The following is a 16190-nucleotide window of genomic DNA, read 5'->3' as shown; positions in this document are numbered from 1 at the left end:
TCAACTTGGCCGAATTTTGGCTTAGGGTGTATAATTTGCCGTGTGCAGGTTATTGGAGACGTCGCTTTTCTAACTGCTCTTGGAGATGGGAGCGTTGGCCACTTTCCAGTGGTGTGAAGCAAGGATTTACTATAGTATAATTACACATAAACAGGGGAGGGGGTGTCATAGTTCTCACGCCACGCTCCCGTAAGAATACGTGGGATAGTGTGCCTGGAATCCTTTGACCAGCCCTGTACCTGGCCACTGTATGAGAGGGATTTTTACCATGCAACCTTTGAGCGCATTTCATGAAGCCCTGTCGCGTTTGAGGCGTCTATAGATTATAGCGACTTCGTTATTCTGTCAACCAATCGCTGCGGCGAGGTATTGTCTATCACACGCCGACAAGGGAGAAGGTTCTGCGGAGTTGAACGAAGGTTGACGGCATATGAGCGACATTCTTCGGCAAGCCAAATTTTTTTTCCCCTTGTCTGATGATGTGGTTATATTGAACGCTGCTGCTTAGAGGTTTGTGTGCTTCTATTAGAGATAGTCTATGTTTTCTGAGTAAAGTGGCGTTTGTTGCGTGTAATAATGATTGGGGAACGAAAGACGCGCACGTTCGTATGTGGCCTCGTGCTTCGGCGAGTCGTGCGCCGATGCGGTCGCAGCGTGCGTGTTTTTTTTTTTTTCGATGGGCTTAGGTGCTCTGTCCGAGCCCATGCTGGTCACGCTCCGGGCTCTGACCGCGCCGATAAGCCACATTGACGATGTCGCTGCATGCCGGCGTTGGGAGCGATCGTGCAGACCTCTGGCGACCAGAAAGCGCTGGCACAAGGGCAGACTTTTCTCTCTATTGAGGTCACGTGCGAGTGTAAAAATTCTCCATGTTAGAAGTTCACCGCAACATCGCCTATGCATTGGAGGTTGTGCTCGGTGATATGGAATTTTGAGGCCAAATTTCCACAGTTTCTTAATGTTCGTATCTTCTACTATATTAACGAATGAACTGTGACAGAACGCGAGACACTCTAACGAAGTAAGTCAGAGCTTTTGAAATGTCTCCGTGCAGTTCTAGCTCATGCACCTGCCATATAAGACGTCTTTGCCTGGTGTGCGTCACAGTGGAACACTCCTAAGTTACCTTCTTCGAAAACTTATTTAATTTTCTGTGTCGCATCTTGTGAATTCTGTATCAATAGAACTATTTTACTACGCGTGTATACACCTCGAAGGTGCCTTGGTTATACTGTGCTTGGATGCTACACCAAAGGCAATGGTGTGGCCAGAGGGTGGAACACCGGCGGGCCCTCCCCAATCTTTTTTTCTATGGCATAAATGCCCAAAAAACACTCCACCAGAACTGCTTGTCTGGCCGCCACTTCAAAAAAAAAAAAAAAAAAAAGGTGTGCCCCCCCTCCTGCCTAAGGATGCGGGTTCGATGGTTTGATTCCGGCCGCTGCATAGGCCATTAGGCCTGTGCACTTATATATAGGTGCACGTTAACGGAACTGTCACTCCACCAGAATGTGTTACAGGATGGAAGTTGAGCAAGTGCGAATTATAATGACCGAATCGAACGTTTCTCCTGTCAATTTGAATAGCATTCGTATTCTTGAATTGCATTTCTATGTCATCAACACCGACACATCGCATTGCCTAGCGACAAGCTTTGGTACTGCCCCGCCGCGGTGGTTTAGTGGCTAAGGTACTCGGCTGCTGACCCGCAGGTCGCGGGATCGAATCCCGGCTGCGGCGGCTGCATTTCCGGTGGAAGGCGGAAATGTTGTAGGCCCGTGTGCTCAGATTTGGGTGCACGTTAAAGAACCGCAGGTGATCGAAATTTCCGGAGCGCTCCACTACGGCGTCTCTCATAATCGTATGGTGGTTTTGGGACGTTAAACCCTACATATCAATCAATCAAGCTTTGGTACTGCGCGAATTAGTCGTTCAGATTGGTTCGCGTAGTCCGTTGTTTAGGCGCACCACGATTCGCGCTTAAGTTCTGTATACTTCTAGGCATCCCCGCTTTATTATACGTTAATTACGAAGCAGAATAAGCTGACGCTAAGAAGGAGCACTGCCCTCTCGGCAACAAGTAGAACCACGCGTCGAGCCACAGCGTGTGCACATCGCTCACCTGTAGCGCTGCTTGCTGCGGGTGTTGCGTGTGCGACTTCGTCCGCGCTAGGTATCAAAAAAAATGCCGACTAAGAACTGTGGCACCATTGCAATATATAGTGGTGCCAAACAGGGGCGTAGGCCGAAATGTTTTTTCGGGCGGGGCGGGGGGCGGTTGAAGTGGGGCCCAGGAGGCAAAAATTTGGGAAGGGTCCGGCCACGGGCCTGGTGTGCTAGGGTTAAGGAAGTATGGAGCTTGGTGGCCTGCTTTGTTCCTCTTTACTTTTCCGTTTATTTCTTCCTCTTATTCTTTTTTTTTCTCCCTGCTCTCTGTTTTCAATGTTTCTTTTGTCGGTTTAATTCTATTTAATTCTGTCGCTATGTTTCTTTTTCCCGCTCTTTCCCTCCTTATTTCTTTTACTGACTTATTTTCTTCTTTTTCTCTAATCCCAATAATTATTCTCGTTATTTTTATGTCATATTCTCTTTCCTTTTAAGGGACATACCTAAGTGGCATACAACACAAGTGACAATCCCTCACGTGGAAATTATGACATGCATGTCATGTAACTCATGAGTCATGACTACAAGCCACGCTCTTGATGCGCTCGCGGCCGTTTCACTCGCTTCACATATACCGAATTTCGTATTGCGTGACGTGAATGGGCGAAGAAGCTAAATGACACGTCCAAACATGATAATCATGACATGCGCGTCATGTAAAACATGATTACATCCAACGGTGATAGCGCGTTCGCGGCCGTTTCGCTAGCTCCACATATACCATATTTAGTATCACGTGACGTGAATATATAGACGACGAAGGGTAATAAATGACGCGTCCAAACATGATATTCATGCCATGGAAGTCATATTCACGTTCCTGCTACTAGGACTGGATATAGTAGAGCCCTAATTGCATACCGCGCCCCACAGCTTATAAATCATTTAGGTGAACAATTAAATTTTAACCTCTCAATAACGCAATTCAAATATCACATAAAACATCTCCTCATTAATTTAGTAAAGTGAACATCATGTTTCCAATAAACTTCTGGCTAGGTTCCACATATACTCTCACCTTCAGGTACAAAACGCGTGTATATACAGTAGCGTGTACGTACTTATGGGCAGATGTATGTATGATGATATGAGTTTACTATATATAAATATATCAATATGTAAGTATGTGTTTTTTTTTGGATATGTAATGAAAAGAGCCTCGATGTTCGATTCTGTGTGTCTCTGCAGCCTATTTTTTGTATTTATATGTCACCTATTTTTGCTTTTATGCTATTTCTGTGTTCTGTTATTATGCTGCTCCTTGTATTGTGATAATTATTATTAAATGTAGCACTGTTTGCTGAGCTTTTATCATTTCGCGTAGCGAAGCCACGTCAGGCCGAATGGCCTTTAGCTTCGCTTCGTTTTTCTGTATCTCTCCAGAAATAAAATCTGTTCATTCATTCATTCATTCATTCATTCATTCATTCATTCATTCGTATACGGCATGATTTACCTCCGCCTCGTAACGTCGTGCTGATTTCAATGTGACAACTCAACCTCCCTCATTCGCGCTTCGCATATCATCGATTCCCACTGCACGCGCGATCTGTCCATTTCTTTTCTTTTCTGTTAGGTATATATACTTCGAGTCTCTGTCGTTCACTGTATACTTGCACTGGCGTTAGAGGGCAGTTCCGTTCAGTCTCCAAGCGGGCTCGTGCACAACGCTCTGCGTATAGAATAAGCCAGATGCTTCGTCCAGCCCTTCCGGCCCGGACTTCCCGGGCAGAGTCTGCGCGGACGTCCGGCGGCGTCGTTCACGCGACCAGTCTGTGGAAGCCGACGACCTCTGGCTGCACATTCGCGCGTCGCACTCTCGTTCAAGGAACGGGTGAGAAATACGGGCCGCTGTTCTCAGTGCGTGCCGCTCACTCTTCGAGTGGCAACGTTCGGCGTCGTTTCTTGCGCACTGAGTGTTGCTGATCGCGCGCAACGGTATCGAATCCCGGCCGCCGCATTTTCGATGGAGGTGAAAATTCTTCAGACCCGTGTATACTTAAATTTAGATGCAGGTTAAAGGACCGCAGGTGATTGAGATTTGCGGCGCTTTCCACTGCGGCGTCTCTGATAATCATATGGTGGTTTTCGGACGTAAAAGCCCGTATATTGGCCCGCCGTGGTGGTCTAGTGGCTAAGGTATACTCGGCTGCTGACCCGCAGGTCGCGGGCTCGAATCCCGGCTGCGGCGGCTCCATTTCCTATGCAGGCGGAAATGTTGCAGGCCCGTGTGTTTAGATTTGGGTGCACGTAAAAGAACTCCATGTGGTCGAAATTTCCGGAGGCCTCCACTTACGGCGTCTCTCATAATCATATGGTGGTTTTGGAACGTTAAACCCCACATATCAATCAATCAAACCCTTATATTATTACTATTTTTCGCAGGTGTTGCACGCACGATGTCCGTTGCGGCCGCATATGCAAGGATTTGTTGGTATGATTGTATCCCGTACGTTTTCTTTACGCGTGTGAGCGGAGTTTTAAACAAGGCTCCTCTCGACGAACGCTGCTTTTGGCTGTGTGCCCGCAGTAGCATGCAATCACGTTTCGGCTCGGCCGATCAACGGTCAAACGGAAGAATGCGGCTGCCTGTTGATTCCCGCCTTTCTTGCTTGCCTTCGCTCGCTAAATAATACTCTACGTTCAGATTATTATGGCTAAAGCCTTATATTGCTCATAATTCGTCGCCGGTGTGAACACGAATCGTACCAAAAGTTAACAATTTAATGAGTGTTTTTCGTGAGAAACTTATCGCTATAGATTAAAGGGGACTGTCAATTTCCGCCTTTGCCTGTGCGCGCGTTATCTCGACGAGGACGTTATACATTTAGCCGGTCGTGTCGCCTCATTGTAGGGTGTGCTTTCAGAACGTTTTTTTTTTTTTTTGGGGGGGGGGGTAGTTAGTTCGTAATCTCTGAAGGAAAAAAAAAATATTTAGCGCAAAGCAACACACGGACAGACAAAGAGCATGAGACTGGCAACTTTTTGTCTGTCCGTGCGTTCCTTCGCGCTGAATATTTTTTCTTCGTCTTCGCTTTCTTCCGGAAATAGAACCTTTGCATTACGGGTTTCCAGACAGCCGTTTCTTATAGTAATGATTGCCACTGATGAGAGGCTTATACACCGCGGTATGGTTTTCGCTAATCGACGAAGACCCGTCGAGCTACTGTTTGCAAGTGTGTGCATGTGTGGTTACGGCAATATAGGCGGGTGACTGTGTATCATCAGTGTATTTTCTCTTCGTGTTTTTTTAAATTGTTATTGCTAGTGTTTTTTTCTTTTTTTTTCGTAGCACATTTTCTCAACAATGAGGGCGTCATGCTCGACATACTCGTGCTGTGAATTTCCCTAGCTCGCTTTTTGAGAATTGACCAACGCTTCCACTGTTGTGTTTTGAGTAGCCTTTTCGTTTTTTGTGTGAACGTCTTAGTGCATACTTGTGTCATTTTCATCCTGCGGTAAATGTGTCATTAATGCAAATTACGAGCGCTCAATCGTGTTTCGTTGTTTATGATTGAGACTTTATTACCTCTTGTAAGAAGAAAAAAACCCACGTTGAATAAATTTGTTTGCACGATGCATTGTGACACCCTCCGTCATTTGTTATAGCTACCGAAGTGTTATGGCGGATGTACTAAGTTTATGGAATATATGGGAACATGGGCTTTAGGGGTGCTTTTTATGTGCTTGGGAACATTGACTTGGAGCTTACATAGATCGCGAGGGTACTGGGCAAAACACCGTTATCCTTTCATTGCAATGTTTCGAACGCAGTTACGTGAAGTTTTCAAGTGCGTCTTGTGGTCAAAGAGTGTCTAAATCTGAATCTACGGTAACGTACGTGTCACCTTGTCTTGGAATACATTGTCCTGACATTCATACTCTCAATCAAGTGATAGAGAAATGCATATATACATATAGTCTATATATATACATATACATATATACATATATACATATACCATGTACACATATATCAATACATATATTCTTCATATATTTCGAGAAGGCATTTCATTCAGTAGAGATGTCAGCAGTCACGCAGACACTGCGGAATCAGGGCGTCGATGAAGCTTATGATTAAACATTCTGGAAGCAGCGAGCTTGGCCGCTGCCGATGCGTGAAGTGTCCATTCGCGGTTTTCGCGAGCGGGCGATGTAATTCATCGCTTTCGACGAAGTACATTGAGGATTCTTCCCTTTCGCATGTACAGTACGTGTCGATCTTTACGAAAGGGAACACCAGAGCGCGTAGCCTGCGCGCTTCGGCGGCTGCTGGCAGCGCGTTCAAGCGGGAGCAACCACAGTCTCTTTTAGCGTCATCTCGCGGCGAGCACATCAACCATTCGTTGCTGATATAGAACGGCAAGATTGCAATCCTCTCCCCCTTCAAGGCGATTACCGGCTCTCGCATTACCGCCTTGAAAAGGGGGGGGGGGGGGGTTGAAATCTTGCCACTGGTTCCATATCAGCAACGAATGGTAGTTTTACTCGCCGCGAGATGACGCGAAGAGAAACTGTGGTTGCTCCCGCTTGAACGCGCTGCCAGCAGCCGCCGAAGCGCGCAGGCCACGCGCTTCCGTGTTCTCTTTCATAAAGATTGACACTGTACGCTACAGCGTGATGGTCTTGCCCGCAAAGTTCGAGGCAAAGTGAGGCCTAGCCACGACTTCGAGCAGAAAGATCGGGTGCGTGGCCGCGGTGCCCGATGTTTCAAAGTACCTCATGCTTGAACGGGCGCCCGTTCCTGTCTGCTTGTCTCCTGCGTCGCGTCTTTATTTGGCCTCAACTTTTATTTTTAGACAAATGTCCAACTCGCCCGGCAACGCATTCCATTACAGTGGGTCCGAGACGCGCGTCTGCGATGTTCGCGACGAGTGCGGCGCGCTATCGTAATCTGATGACCGAACCGTCTGCGTGCAGCTGCCTTGACCAAATCGCGACCTGCGAACACGGAACGAGTGCGAAAACGTCTCCATTTCCCATGGTTGTGTTCTTTAGAAGTTATTGGAGAAACGTCGTTTTTGCGACTTCCACAATAATTTTCGCCACTTCAAAAGGTGCAATATTTTTTTGCAGTACTTCAACGCAGTTTTCAGGGAATATATCCTGGAAACAAATATGAAAAGGGCTACTGAAACTGGAAACGTGATTTTCAAAAAAAAATTTAAGCGCCCATTGAGAATAAATTTGTTATTGTTGAGTTGGTTGAGTTTTTTCATTTAACCACGTGATAAAACACATTGCATGCGGTGGTTTGGTGTGAAGGGAAAAGCGGCATGTGACAGCTTGACTAGTCTCTTCACCCAGAAAAAGAAATCTAAGTTACAAAATTACAAAAGTATTACAGACAGCGAGAAGCGACAATACAAAAATAAACGCGCACGTGTCCCATAACAGCAAATATTGAAAGAAGCAAGTCTGAATTACATGCAAGACTATTCATGACAAAGGAATGTATGAAACGAATGTATGTAACCATAAAATCATGCATTCATAAAAAAACACAATCAGCACATCCAATTTAGCATATCAGTTTTAGACAATATGCGTATATTATCAATAGTTAATTTTCATTTATTTATCACACTTGGTAGAGGGTAATTCCGTGTTTCAAATCGATAATTAGTGCGAGAACGTGGTACATGCTAAGTTTCCGTATGCCGAGTCACTCGATTGGCAAGACTAGGTTTCAAGGCGGCCAATGTACGTAAAAGGGTACTTCACAGTGTATATCCGATTTAAAAGTTGACAGAAGTTGGTATTCATAGTAACTAGCAATTCTTAATATTCCGTAATTCGCAAATATTGGAGCAGTGTGTACGTTATAGAATGCACTTCCAATACACTGCAAAGCATTTTTTTTTGTAATATCAGACCAGGTCATTTAATGACGATTTAGAGCCTGTAGACTAGACAAGATGACAATAATGTAAACAAGATGAAAGAACAGCATTATATATAAACTAACATTTTTAGCTTCGGAGGTAGTATATTCTGGCATCGATGCATCACACCTACATCTTTACAAGGCTTATGACTAATATGCTCGGTATGGTGAATCCATGCCATGTGTTCGTGAAAATAGACGCCGAGAGTTTTAACTATTTGAGAATGATTAATTTCGATGTTATTTAGTATTAGTTTGCGACAAGTTTCAAATGATTTTGATTTCGCACGGAACAGTACAACCTTACTTTTAGAGCAATCGATATGTAGAGGCTTTACGACAGTCCAGGCATATAACTTATTTAGTACTTTATTAGCAGAAACAGGAAGGTTATCAGCAGTTTCTCCAGAAAAAAATATACTCGTATCGTCTGCATAGATTACATATTCTACAGAGCTGTGAACACGTACAATATCATTGATAAAAATATTAAACAATAGAGGTCCCAAAATGCTACCTTGCGATACACCATTCCTAACGTTCATGGCTGATGATAGCTCTTGGTTTATTGATACACATTGTGTCCGATTTGATAAGTAGCCTCTTATTACAGCCAAAACTGCGAATGCCGTAACATTAACGTTTTCCAGCATAATATCATGGTTCATCCTGTCGAATGCTTTGGAGAAATCTAGGAATATTCCTAGAATAAGTTTTTTTGCTTCTATGTTTTTTTTTTTCAGAATCAATTCCTTTTGTATAGTAAGACACTTTCGGTTGAGAGGCCAGGCTGAAAACCGAACTGTGATGACGTAATAATGTTGTGTCTGTTGAGTTGTAATTTTCGCTGGTTATAACAGAACCATTTATCTGGTTATAACAGAACCATAACAGAACCATAAAAGTCTGTTGTAACAGTATTTGGATTTTACATACACCTTTTACAACAGATCAAGATCATCTTCACTGTGGAGGTGTGTTGTAACGAGGGTATACTTTATATATACAGGGTGCCCCAGCTATCTTTATCCAGAGTTCAAAAATATGCGACCTGTGTTCCAAAATATTGTTTAATTTGATCAGTTTATTTAATTAACTGACTTCTGAAGGAACGAAGACGAATAAAAATTTTCAATGATAAAGTTGTACGTCGGCTTGCAAAACGTCCGATTACACAGTTCAGAACTTTATACTTGTTAGGTATTAGTGTTTACCCGCTAACTACAAATGCCCGCGAAATTAAAAAAAAATGGTTTCAAATCTACATGTTACACCGCGAATGTCGTCGAAAGAAGTTCATTCTCTAGAGAGAGTGTACAAAACGTTTATTTGATGTTCTGCGCAAGAAAATCGGTGAATGGTATTCTGCAGGCGCTGCGTTAGAGTGCCTCGAGCGTGTAGCAGAGGCGAACGAGCGCATCGAGGTATGTTAGACACAAGTGCCATCTGGTAGTTATCTTCGAAAACGAAGGCGTGCAGTCCGCGGAGAAAGATGCGCGCCAGTCTCGGAGGTGATAAGGTGTAGAACGCAAAGCGACGGACAGGTGCCACCACCGTGACATCGTGGCAAAGCGTTGGAAACACCTTTTTGAGCATCGCGTTGCACTGTCAGCGGAGCGCGATTAAACGCTACATTCCTTAGAGTTACTTGTGTGTGCCTCTTCTAGTATAAAGGCAGACATATAAAACGTCGAAGCGTTGTTGCGGCGTTTCAGATATGCGCAATAGTTGCTGTTTAATTGACAATCGCACAACTATGAACGCTAAACCTTGAGCAATATTGGTGGGCGCTGCGGATGAGGTTCGCCGTTTGATGTATCGTTAGGGCGGACAAACAGACAAGTGTACAGACAAACCAAAATTTTTCCGTCGAAAGTCCCCGAGAAAGACTATCGTCTTTTGAAAAAAGTACCGCGTGACAAACCCGCCCGTGCGCACGATGCTCCCTAACGTTTTGCGTACGAACGATACGCTTTCCTCGCACCGGTTTATGACAGCGATAAGCAGTCACAGCGGTTGTCGCTTTAGTGGCCGATAGCCAAACGTGGTCATCGCAAAGCCACCGCCATCGTTGCGGACCTATTGAGAACAGCGCAATCGGGCAAATGCTATGGTCGTTGGCACTCGGAACGTTAGGGAGCACTAGAATCATATGCATGATAAACGTTACGGAGCACTATCATATACATGATAAATAGTTAAGCTTTCTTGGTTTTGTATGACGCGCGTGCTATTCCTCATGTGGCGTAGGTTTTACTTAATTTCGTCCCTCGTGCATTTTTTCTCCTCCCCCTTTGCCTTCCTTTGCTTTTTTATAATTTCCTTTATATATTACCTCGGTCTTGCAATAAAGCTTCAGTTCGTAGTCGGCGCTTGTCTGTCCTTTTCTATCCTTTCTTGTTTCCGTCTGTTTTTTTTGTGCAGTATATTATGGTTCTCTACCAACTTGCCATTCTTCTATTTTTCTTTATATGCATAGTGATCTGTTGGCAAATTAATGCATGCTAAAGCTGCAGCCAGTGCATATACAAAATCGCGTTGAGAAGTACGAAAGCACGATCGTACGAGCATATGAACGTAAACTTGCTTCCAAGTTTTCTTCTTTTTTTTCCCCGTTAGCCTGCTGCCGCGGCTTGTTTACCCGCCGCGTTTTCAGCAGCAGCGGATCGGAAGCGCGGAATGGGGAGGGTCGATGACCGGAAACGGCCGAAAACATGCAGGCGCGCGCCGAGACCTTTACGACGTTGCGGGTGCGGCCATCGCATTTTTGCCTTTATGATTTCGTGTTTTTAGGGTGCGAGCAAAACGTGTTACGCTTACAGTGCAGTGTGTATATTGAAGTCGTGTACAACCTACATAGCCCCGTTTTAGGTGTTGGGATTCCGCCTACAACAGTGCCGGTGCATTGTCAGCGTGACGGGCTAAGGAATAGTTCGACATTTGATTCAGTCAAATTCGACTTTTTTTATGCATTTGTTGAATTTCTAACGTGGTGAAAAAAAAAAGAGCAAGGAAACAGTTATTGCAAAGTAACAAAAACGCCGACCAAAGTAGAATACAAAAAGAAAATCAAACAGACGTTTTGGCTCTTCACACGGGAGCCTTGTTCCCCGATCAGAAGGGATTCCGTCGGACTCTTGACTAAAAGAAACAGTCAATTAACTGAAAGCAAACTACGTGTAGCGGACAGCGATTTTCGGAACTGCGTTAAACGAGCTCTGAAACACTTTTTCAAGTAACCATGGAATTAATTCACTGGAAAAGCGTATTACCTCACAAATTGAATGCAGCGAAAATTTTAAGAATCCGTCCAGTACGAGCGGAGTTACAAAGATTTGTCACACGCTGCAATCGCATTCTCTCGTCCCGACGAAAGCGCCGGAAGCTAAGCACGGAGAGATGGCAGGGCCACAGGCAGGGTCACGCGAGCTTCGTAACCTTGAACCTTTTTTTTTTTCCTTGGAATGCGCGGCTTTTTCAGTGTGATCGCACGTGCACGTGTGGGCAGTTAGCGGCCTCCCGCGGCGATCTATGCAGCAAGTGAGCGCGCCATGTTCAAATCAGCCAATGGCTGATGGATGGGCTTACTACGAGTGATTTTTTTGGTATATTGCGTGATTTGTCGAGAGAAGAGAAAAGCATTTTTTAGCTGATTTTGAGCGCTTTAATATTTGGCTCGGGTGTTTTCGGGAGCCTCTACTACCGATCGGCAGCGTTTTTTGAACATGCTCAAAAAGTGTTGCAGGGTCCCTTTAAATTAAGTGCTTCACAGCATCAGAAAAAAATTGCCTAATGGGTGCAATAGATGGCGCGTACTTTCTCCACCAGACTTTCCTCAGTCGGGGCACAGTACAGCTCAGCACACCACTTCGATAATAATTATCCAAAATGTAGAAAAAAAATAAAATAGGGTTAGTGGTGATGGCTGCCGCCACATGTTCTATATCAGGAAGCCCGATTTCTTTTACATGTTGGTCCTATCCAAATAGGCAACATTTTATACGTCAAATCTTTAAATTGACGAAATCCCGCGCTTCGCTATTTGTAACTACAAATATCCGTCATTTGAGGACTCCAATAACTGTTATCCTATCAGCCTGTAGATATGATATGTGGGGTTTAACGTCCCAAAACCACCATATGAACATGAGAAACGCCGTAGTGGAGGGCTCCGGAAATTTCGACCACCTGGGGATCTTTAACGTGCACCCAAATCTGAGCACACGGGCCTACAGCATTTCCGCCTCCATCGGAAATGCAGCCGCCGCAGCCGGGATTCGAACCCGCGACCTGCGGGTCAGCAGCCGAGTACCTTAGCCACTAGACCACCGCGGCGGGGCGGGCACACGGAACAAATTGACTGGAGCCGAAAAAAATATGCGATGGAAATTGCTATTGCAGTAATAAAAAGCACTAGTAAAAATTGTGCTGTGCTAATGTAGTATACTAATAAATATTTCACAGCAAATACACGAGTATATTTGACTATTTTCATTGTTATATTTATTCATTTGTCTGTTTTATTCACTACTCGCACCCCTTTACAGACATTTTATAATTGAGAGGGGCCGAGTAATGAGTAGATGAAATCAAACTTATCCGTGCACCACACGCTGAAGCACAAAAAGTGAGCAAATGTAATTTGAAACACTAGCTTTTAGCATTCAACCACCCTTTATGCATATGCGCACCTTCGTTTGTATTGTGCCTGTATGTACACATTTATATTGAAAATTTTGAGGGCGGAGGGGTTTCAGTCTTCCCGCCTACAGCGAAGCATCTCCCGTCAAGCAGGTGAACTGCGCCCACTGTGAGGAATCGAACTTAGGACACGTTGGCTAAATAGATATAGCTCTGGTATTGGCAACACATGCATCAAATTTTAGACCGTCTATACATGTCCTTCGTCGCTTTTCTGTTTTGTATCGCAATAAAAAGCGTACCGTCTGAAGTGTTTCACCTTGCAGCGGTTTCTCTGTAAAGTTAGTAGAAAATTTTAAAACTGAATTTTTCGATCGGCGTCCGGTCTTTTTTTTTTTAATTGGTGTAATGAATGCCTAGAACACCGGGTGGTGGAGTCGGTGAGGCGATGGCGATTGTAGTACCGGTGAAAGTCAAAAGCTGGGACCTCGTGCAGTTTTTGCAGGCTTCAGCAAGTTATGTTTTATAATAAAACAAATACCGTCGTGGTTATTTAAAGCACGCAAATTGTCAAAAAAAGGTAAAACTACAATGGTTTCTCCATCTCCATCTTTTTTTCAGCCAATTTGACGAATTATGCACCGTAGTTGAGCGGTATAGTTGGTCTCTTCCGACAACAGTGCCACATTGGCGTTGTGATTGTGAAACGATTCGAACGAACTCTAGTGGTTCCACTCATGCTATATGCAGGGTTCATGCGGGTCTTTAAAATCCTTGAAATCCCTTGAATTTGAAAAGTTCGTTTTCAAATTTCGAGGCTTTGAAAGTGCTGGAATTTTCACAAATAGTTGAAAATCCTTGAACTCCCATTAAGAAAAATAATCATTGTTGCGCATTGCACAGTGCACTAATTGCATTTCTGGAAACTCAGAAAAGGCTGAAGCAGAGGGGTGAGAAACAGAAAAGAAAATGTTGCATTGAGGAGGAGGTCAAAAGGCTTTAAAATAAAAAAAAGGAACAGGAACTAGTAGCAGCTGTTAAGCAGTTAACAGCTATAGCATACTCATATGTAGAAAAGGCAGAGATGACAATTAGTGACTTGACGTGCATCATCAACTCAAACAGCCATTATTGTTCGAAAATTCAGAACAAGGCGTTGCACAATCACTGTTCCTTAGTTGTTCCCATCTCAATAAAAGTTTGCAACTTGTGTTATATGCAAGTGATTGCCTATGCAAATTTAGGAAACTATGATTGAAAGTTGTCTACAGAGATGAAATTGCAGCCATGTTTTTGACGTATGCTCCAGTGAAATTACCTTTTTCGGTGAATTCTAGTTATTTCAAGCCTTTATCATTCCCTCAACACGTGGTAATTGTGTTTCTAACAGACAATGCGGTCCTTGAAAATTCCCACACATAGCCTTGAAAGTCCTTAAATTTTCGTCATATAAACGAGCATGAACCATGACAACGTGCTACTAAAACGAACATGAGGCGTACTTTACAAAAAAAAAAAAAGAAACAGAAGGTCCCTGCTGTTTTTCAGTCATGTTTAAGGTTCTGTGTTGCATGAAAGCCAGCATGGACGTCTTGGTAAAGTGGAACGTGATGCTAAAATCTTCGACGTAGATTTTCGAACACTGTTTGAATACTGGTGTGCATTACCATTACGCTCGAGGAATAGCGCAACGTTACTAGATTACGTTCGACTCACGGGCATGGTTTCCCTCCAGTCAGTCGCGATTTTTTTTTTTTTTTTGTTGTTCAGGGGCTAGCCATGGCTACCTGGAATGAGGAAGTCACCCACTTCTGGGCGAAGGGAACGCGTACCAGGCCGCATAATAATGTTAAATTCTCTCTGTTCTGCCGGACGTAGTGCTCGCGTTTCTTCACCATAGGCAGACAGGCGTGCGAAAGCGGCGCCGGCGTGGCAAATAAAAAGCAAAAATTACTCTTTGGCCCAACCTAAAGCTACCTCAAGTGCGTGAAATGCAATTTCAAGTTACATTTGCATTTTTGTTTTTAAACAAAGTTGAGGCTACCTGCGAGGAGGAGAAATAAAGGACACGGAGGTTAGCCACTACCTGCGAGGATTTCTTGTGCTGCCAGTAGAGTGAACCACATCGCTGTTCGGTGACGAGCATGGTTCGTCACCCAACAATTTCGGTAGGATGACAACACCAAACGATTAAACTAAAATTATAATTTGTTTTTTTTTTAATGGGACGACAGCATGCCCGTTGCCGCCACTGTGATGAACGATCTTCTCATTTCTCCCACAATCTGAAACATGTTTCCGAGTGGCACCCTTTTAGTGCTCGCGTATGAAGCATAGATACCACGTGCAGTGGTTGGGCTGTTTTTTTTTATTGTGATGCACAGTAGTGGTCTTCGGAACATGTGAAATGTCACTGAACATTTTCGTCTCGGTATTAAGCTTCCCCGGAGAGCTCAGCCTGGAAGTGCTTGTACGTGCAGGCGGGACGATTCATGGCCGTCCATGATGAACAATGAGCAGCCGAACCAGGAGCTCGTCAAGTGTGTTGTCGTGGGCGACACGGCAGTGGGCAAGACCCGGCTAATCTGTGCCCGCGCCTGTGACACACGCGTCACATTGTCCCAGCTGCTCACCACCCACATACCGACCGTCTGGGCCATCGACCAGTACCGCATCTACAAGGAGGTAAGAGCGTGCATCTACTCTTTCCTCGTTCGTTGAATCGGCAAGAGCCGCGATAGAGCTGCGCGGGAAATGTCCTTTACCGGTTACCTCTCTAGGTTGTTTTCTATACGGCGGCTATAGCAGTCCACCAATTCATGGTGAACGTGTCGCCATGTTGCGGCACTACGCGACACTGCACGCACGCGTCTCGAACCCTGATAGGCTGCGGCCAAAGCGGCCAAGTTTTCCGCGTGGAGAAAATCGGCCTTTGCGGATAATCTGCGTCCGCTTTCGGATCCGCGCTCCGTGTGAACGCTCCGGTGCATTCAGACGACGGGCTGAATCAGGATTTGGAGGCGCGCACGGCGCGTCACGTGAGCTCACGTCAGCGATTCACCTTGCCCGCGCCTCGTGGCTCGCGGACGGATGATTCCCAACCTGTTTTTTCACTCCGAGAACCTACATGCAGCGTTTTTGCCGGCGTTTTCTGGCGTTGCGTCTCTCGGCGTCATGATACAAAATGCCGGCAGAGAGGGTGGTGAGCCACATGGAAAGCGCTGAGGCCAGCGCCGGCACAGCGTCACACATCGTGTCGAAGAGAATGAACCCGACACCTCTCAAAGCAGTGTGCAGTGCCCGTCAATACGGTAACAAAAAGTATATTTGAATACAGGTTTCATGTCTCATTTGCAGTTCTGAGGTGAGGGAAACAAATCACAGTACCACCGAAAAGTTTTGTTTTTGCTTGTAGAGCTGTAAATAAGAAGAACCAGAAACTCGCAATGGCCTCTGAGCTTCGAAGTTGTACATCTTTGAGGCCACGTTTTCA

At 44.8% G+C, this 16190-nt stretch overlaps 1 protein-coding gene across 7 annotated transcripts in view; it reads left to right on the top strand.

The window, feature by feature from the left end:
- RhoBTB (Rho-related BTB domain containing) overlaps positions 1 to 16190 on the top strand; it is a 344465-nt gene that overhangs the window by 215209 nt on the left and 113066 nt on the right. For all 7 annotated transcript variants that reach the window (XM_075881928.1, XM_075881926.1, XM_075881927.1 and 4 more), the window contains one exon: positions 15178 to 15382. In XM_075881928.1, coding sequence (XP_075738043.1) covers positions 15178 to 15382 — 205 coding nt within the window. The remainder of the gene's footprint in view (positions 1 to 15177; positions 15383 to 16190) is intronic.

This window comes from Rhipicephalus microplus, chromosome X (genome assembly GCF_043290135.1).
Source record: "Rhipicephalus microplus isolate Deutch F79 chromosome X, USDA_Rmic, whole genome shotgun sequence".
Classification (NCBI taxonomy): domain Eukaryota; kingdom Metazoa; phylum Arthropoda; class Arachnida; order Ixodida; family Ixodidae; genus Rhipicephalus; species Rhipicephalus microplus.
This window is presented reverse-complemented; position numbering and strand designations above follow the sequence as displayed.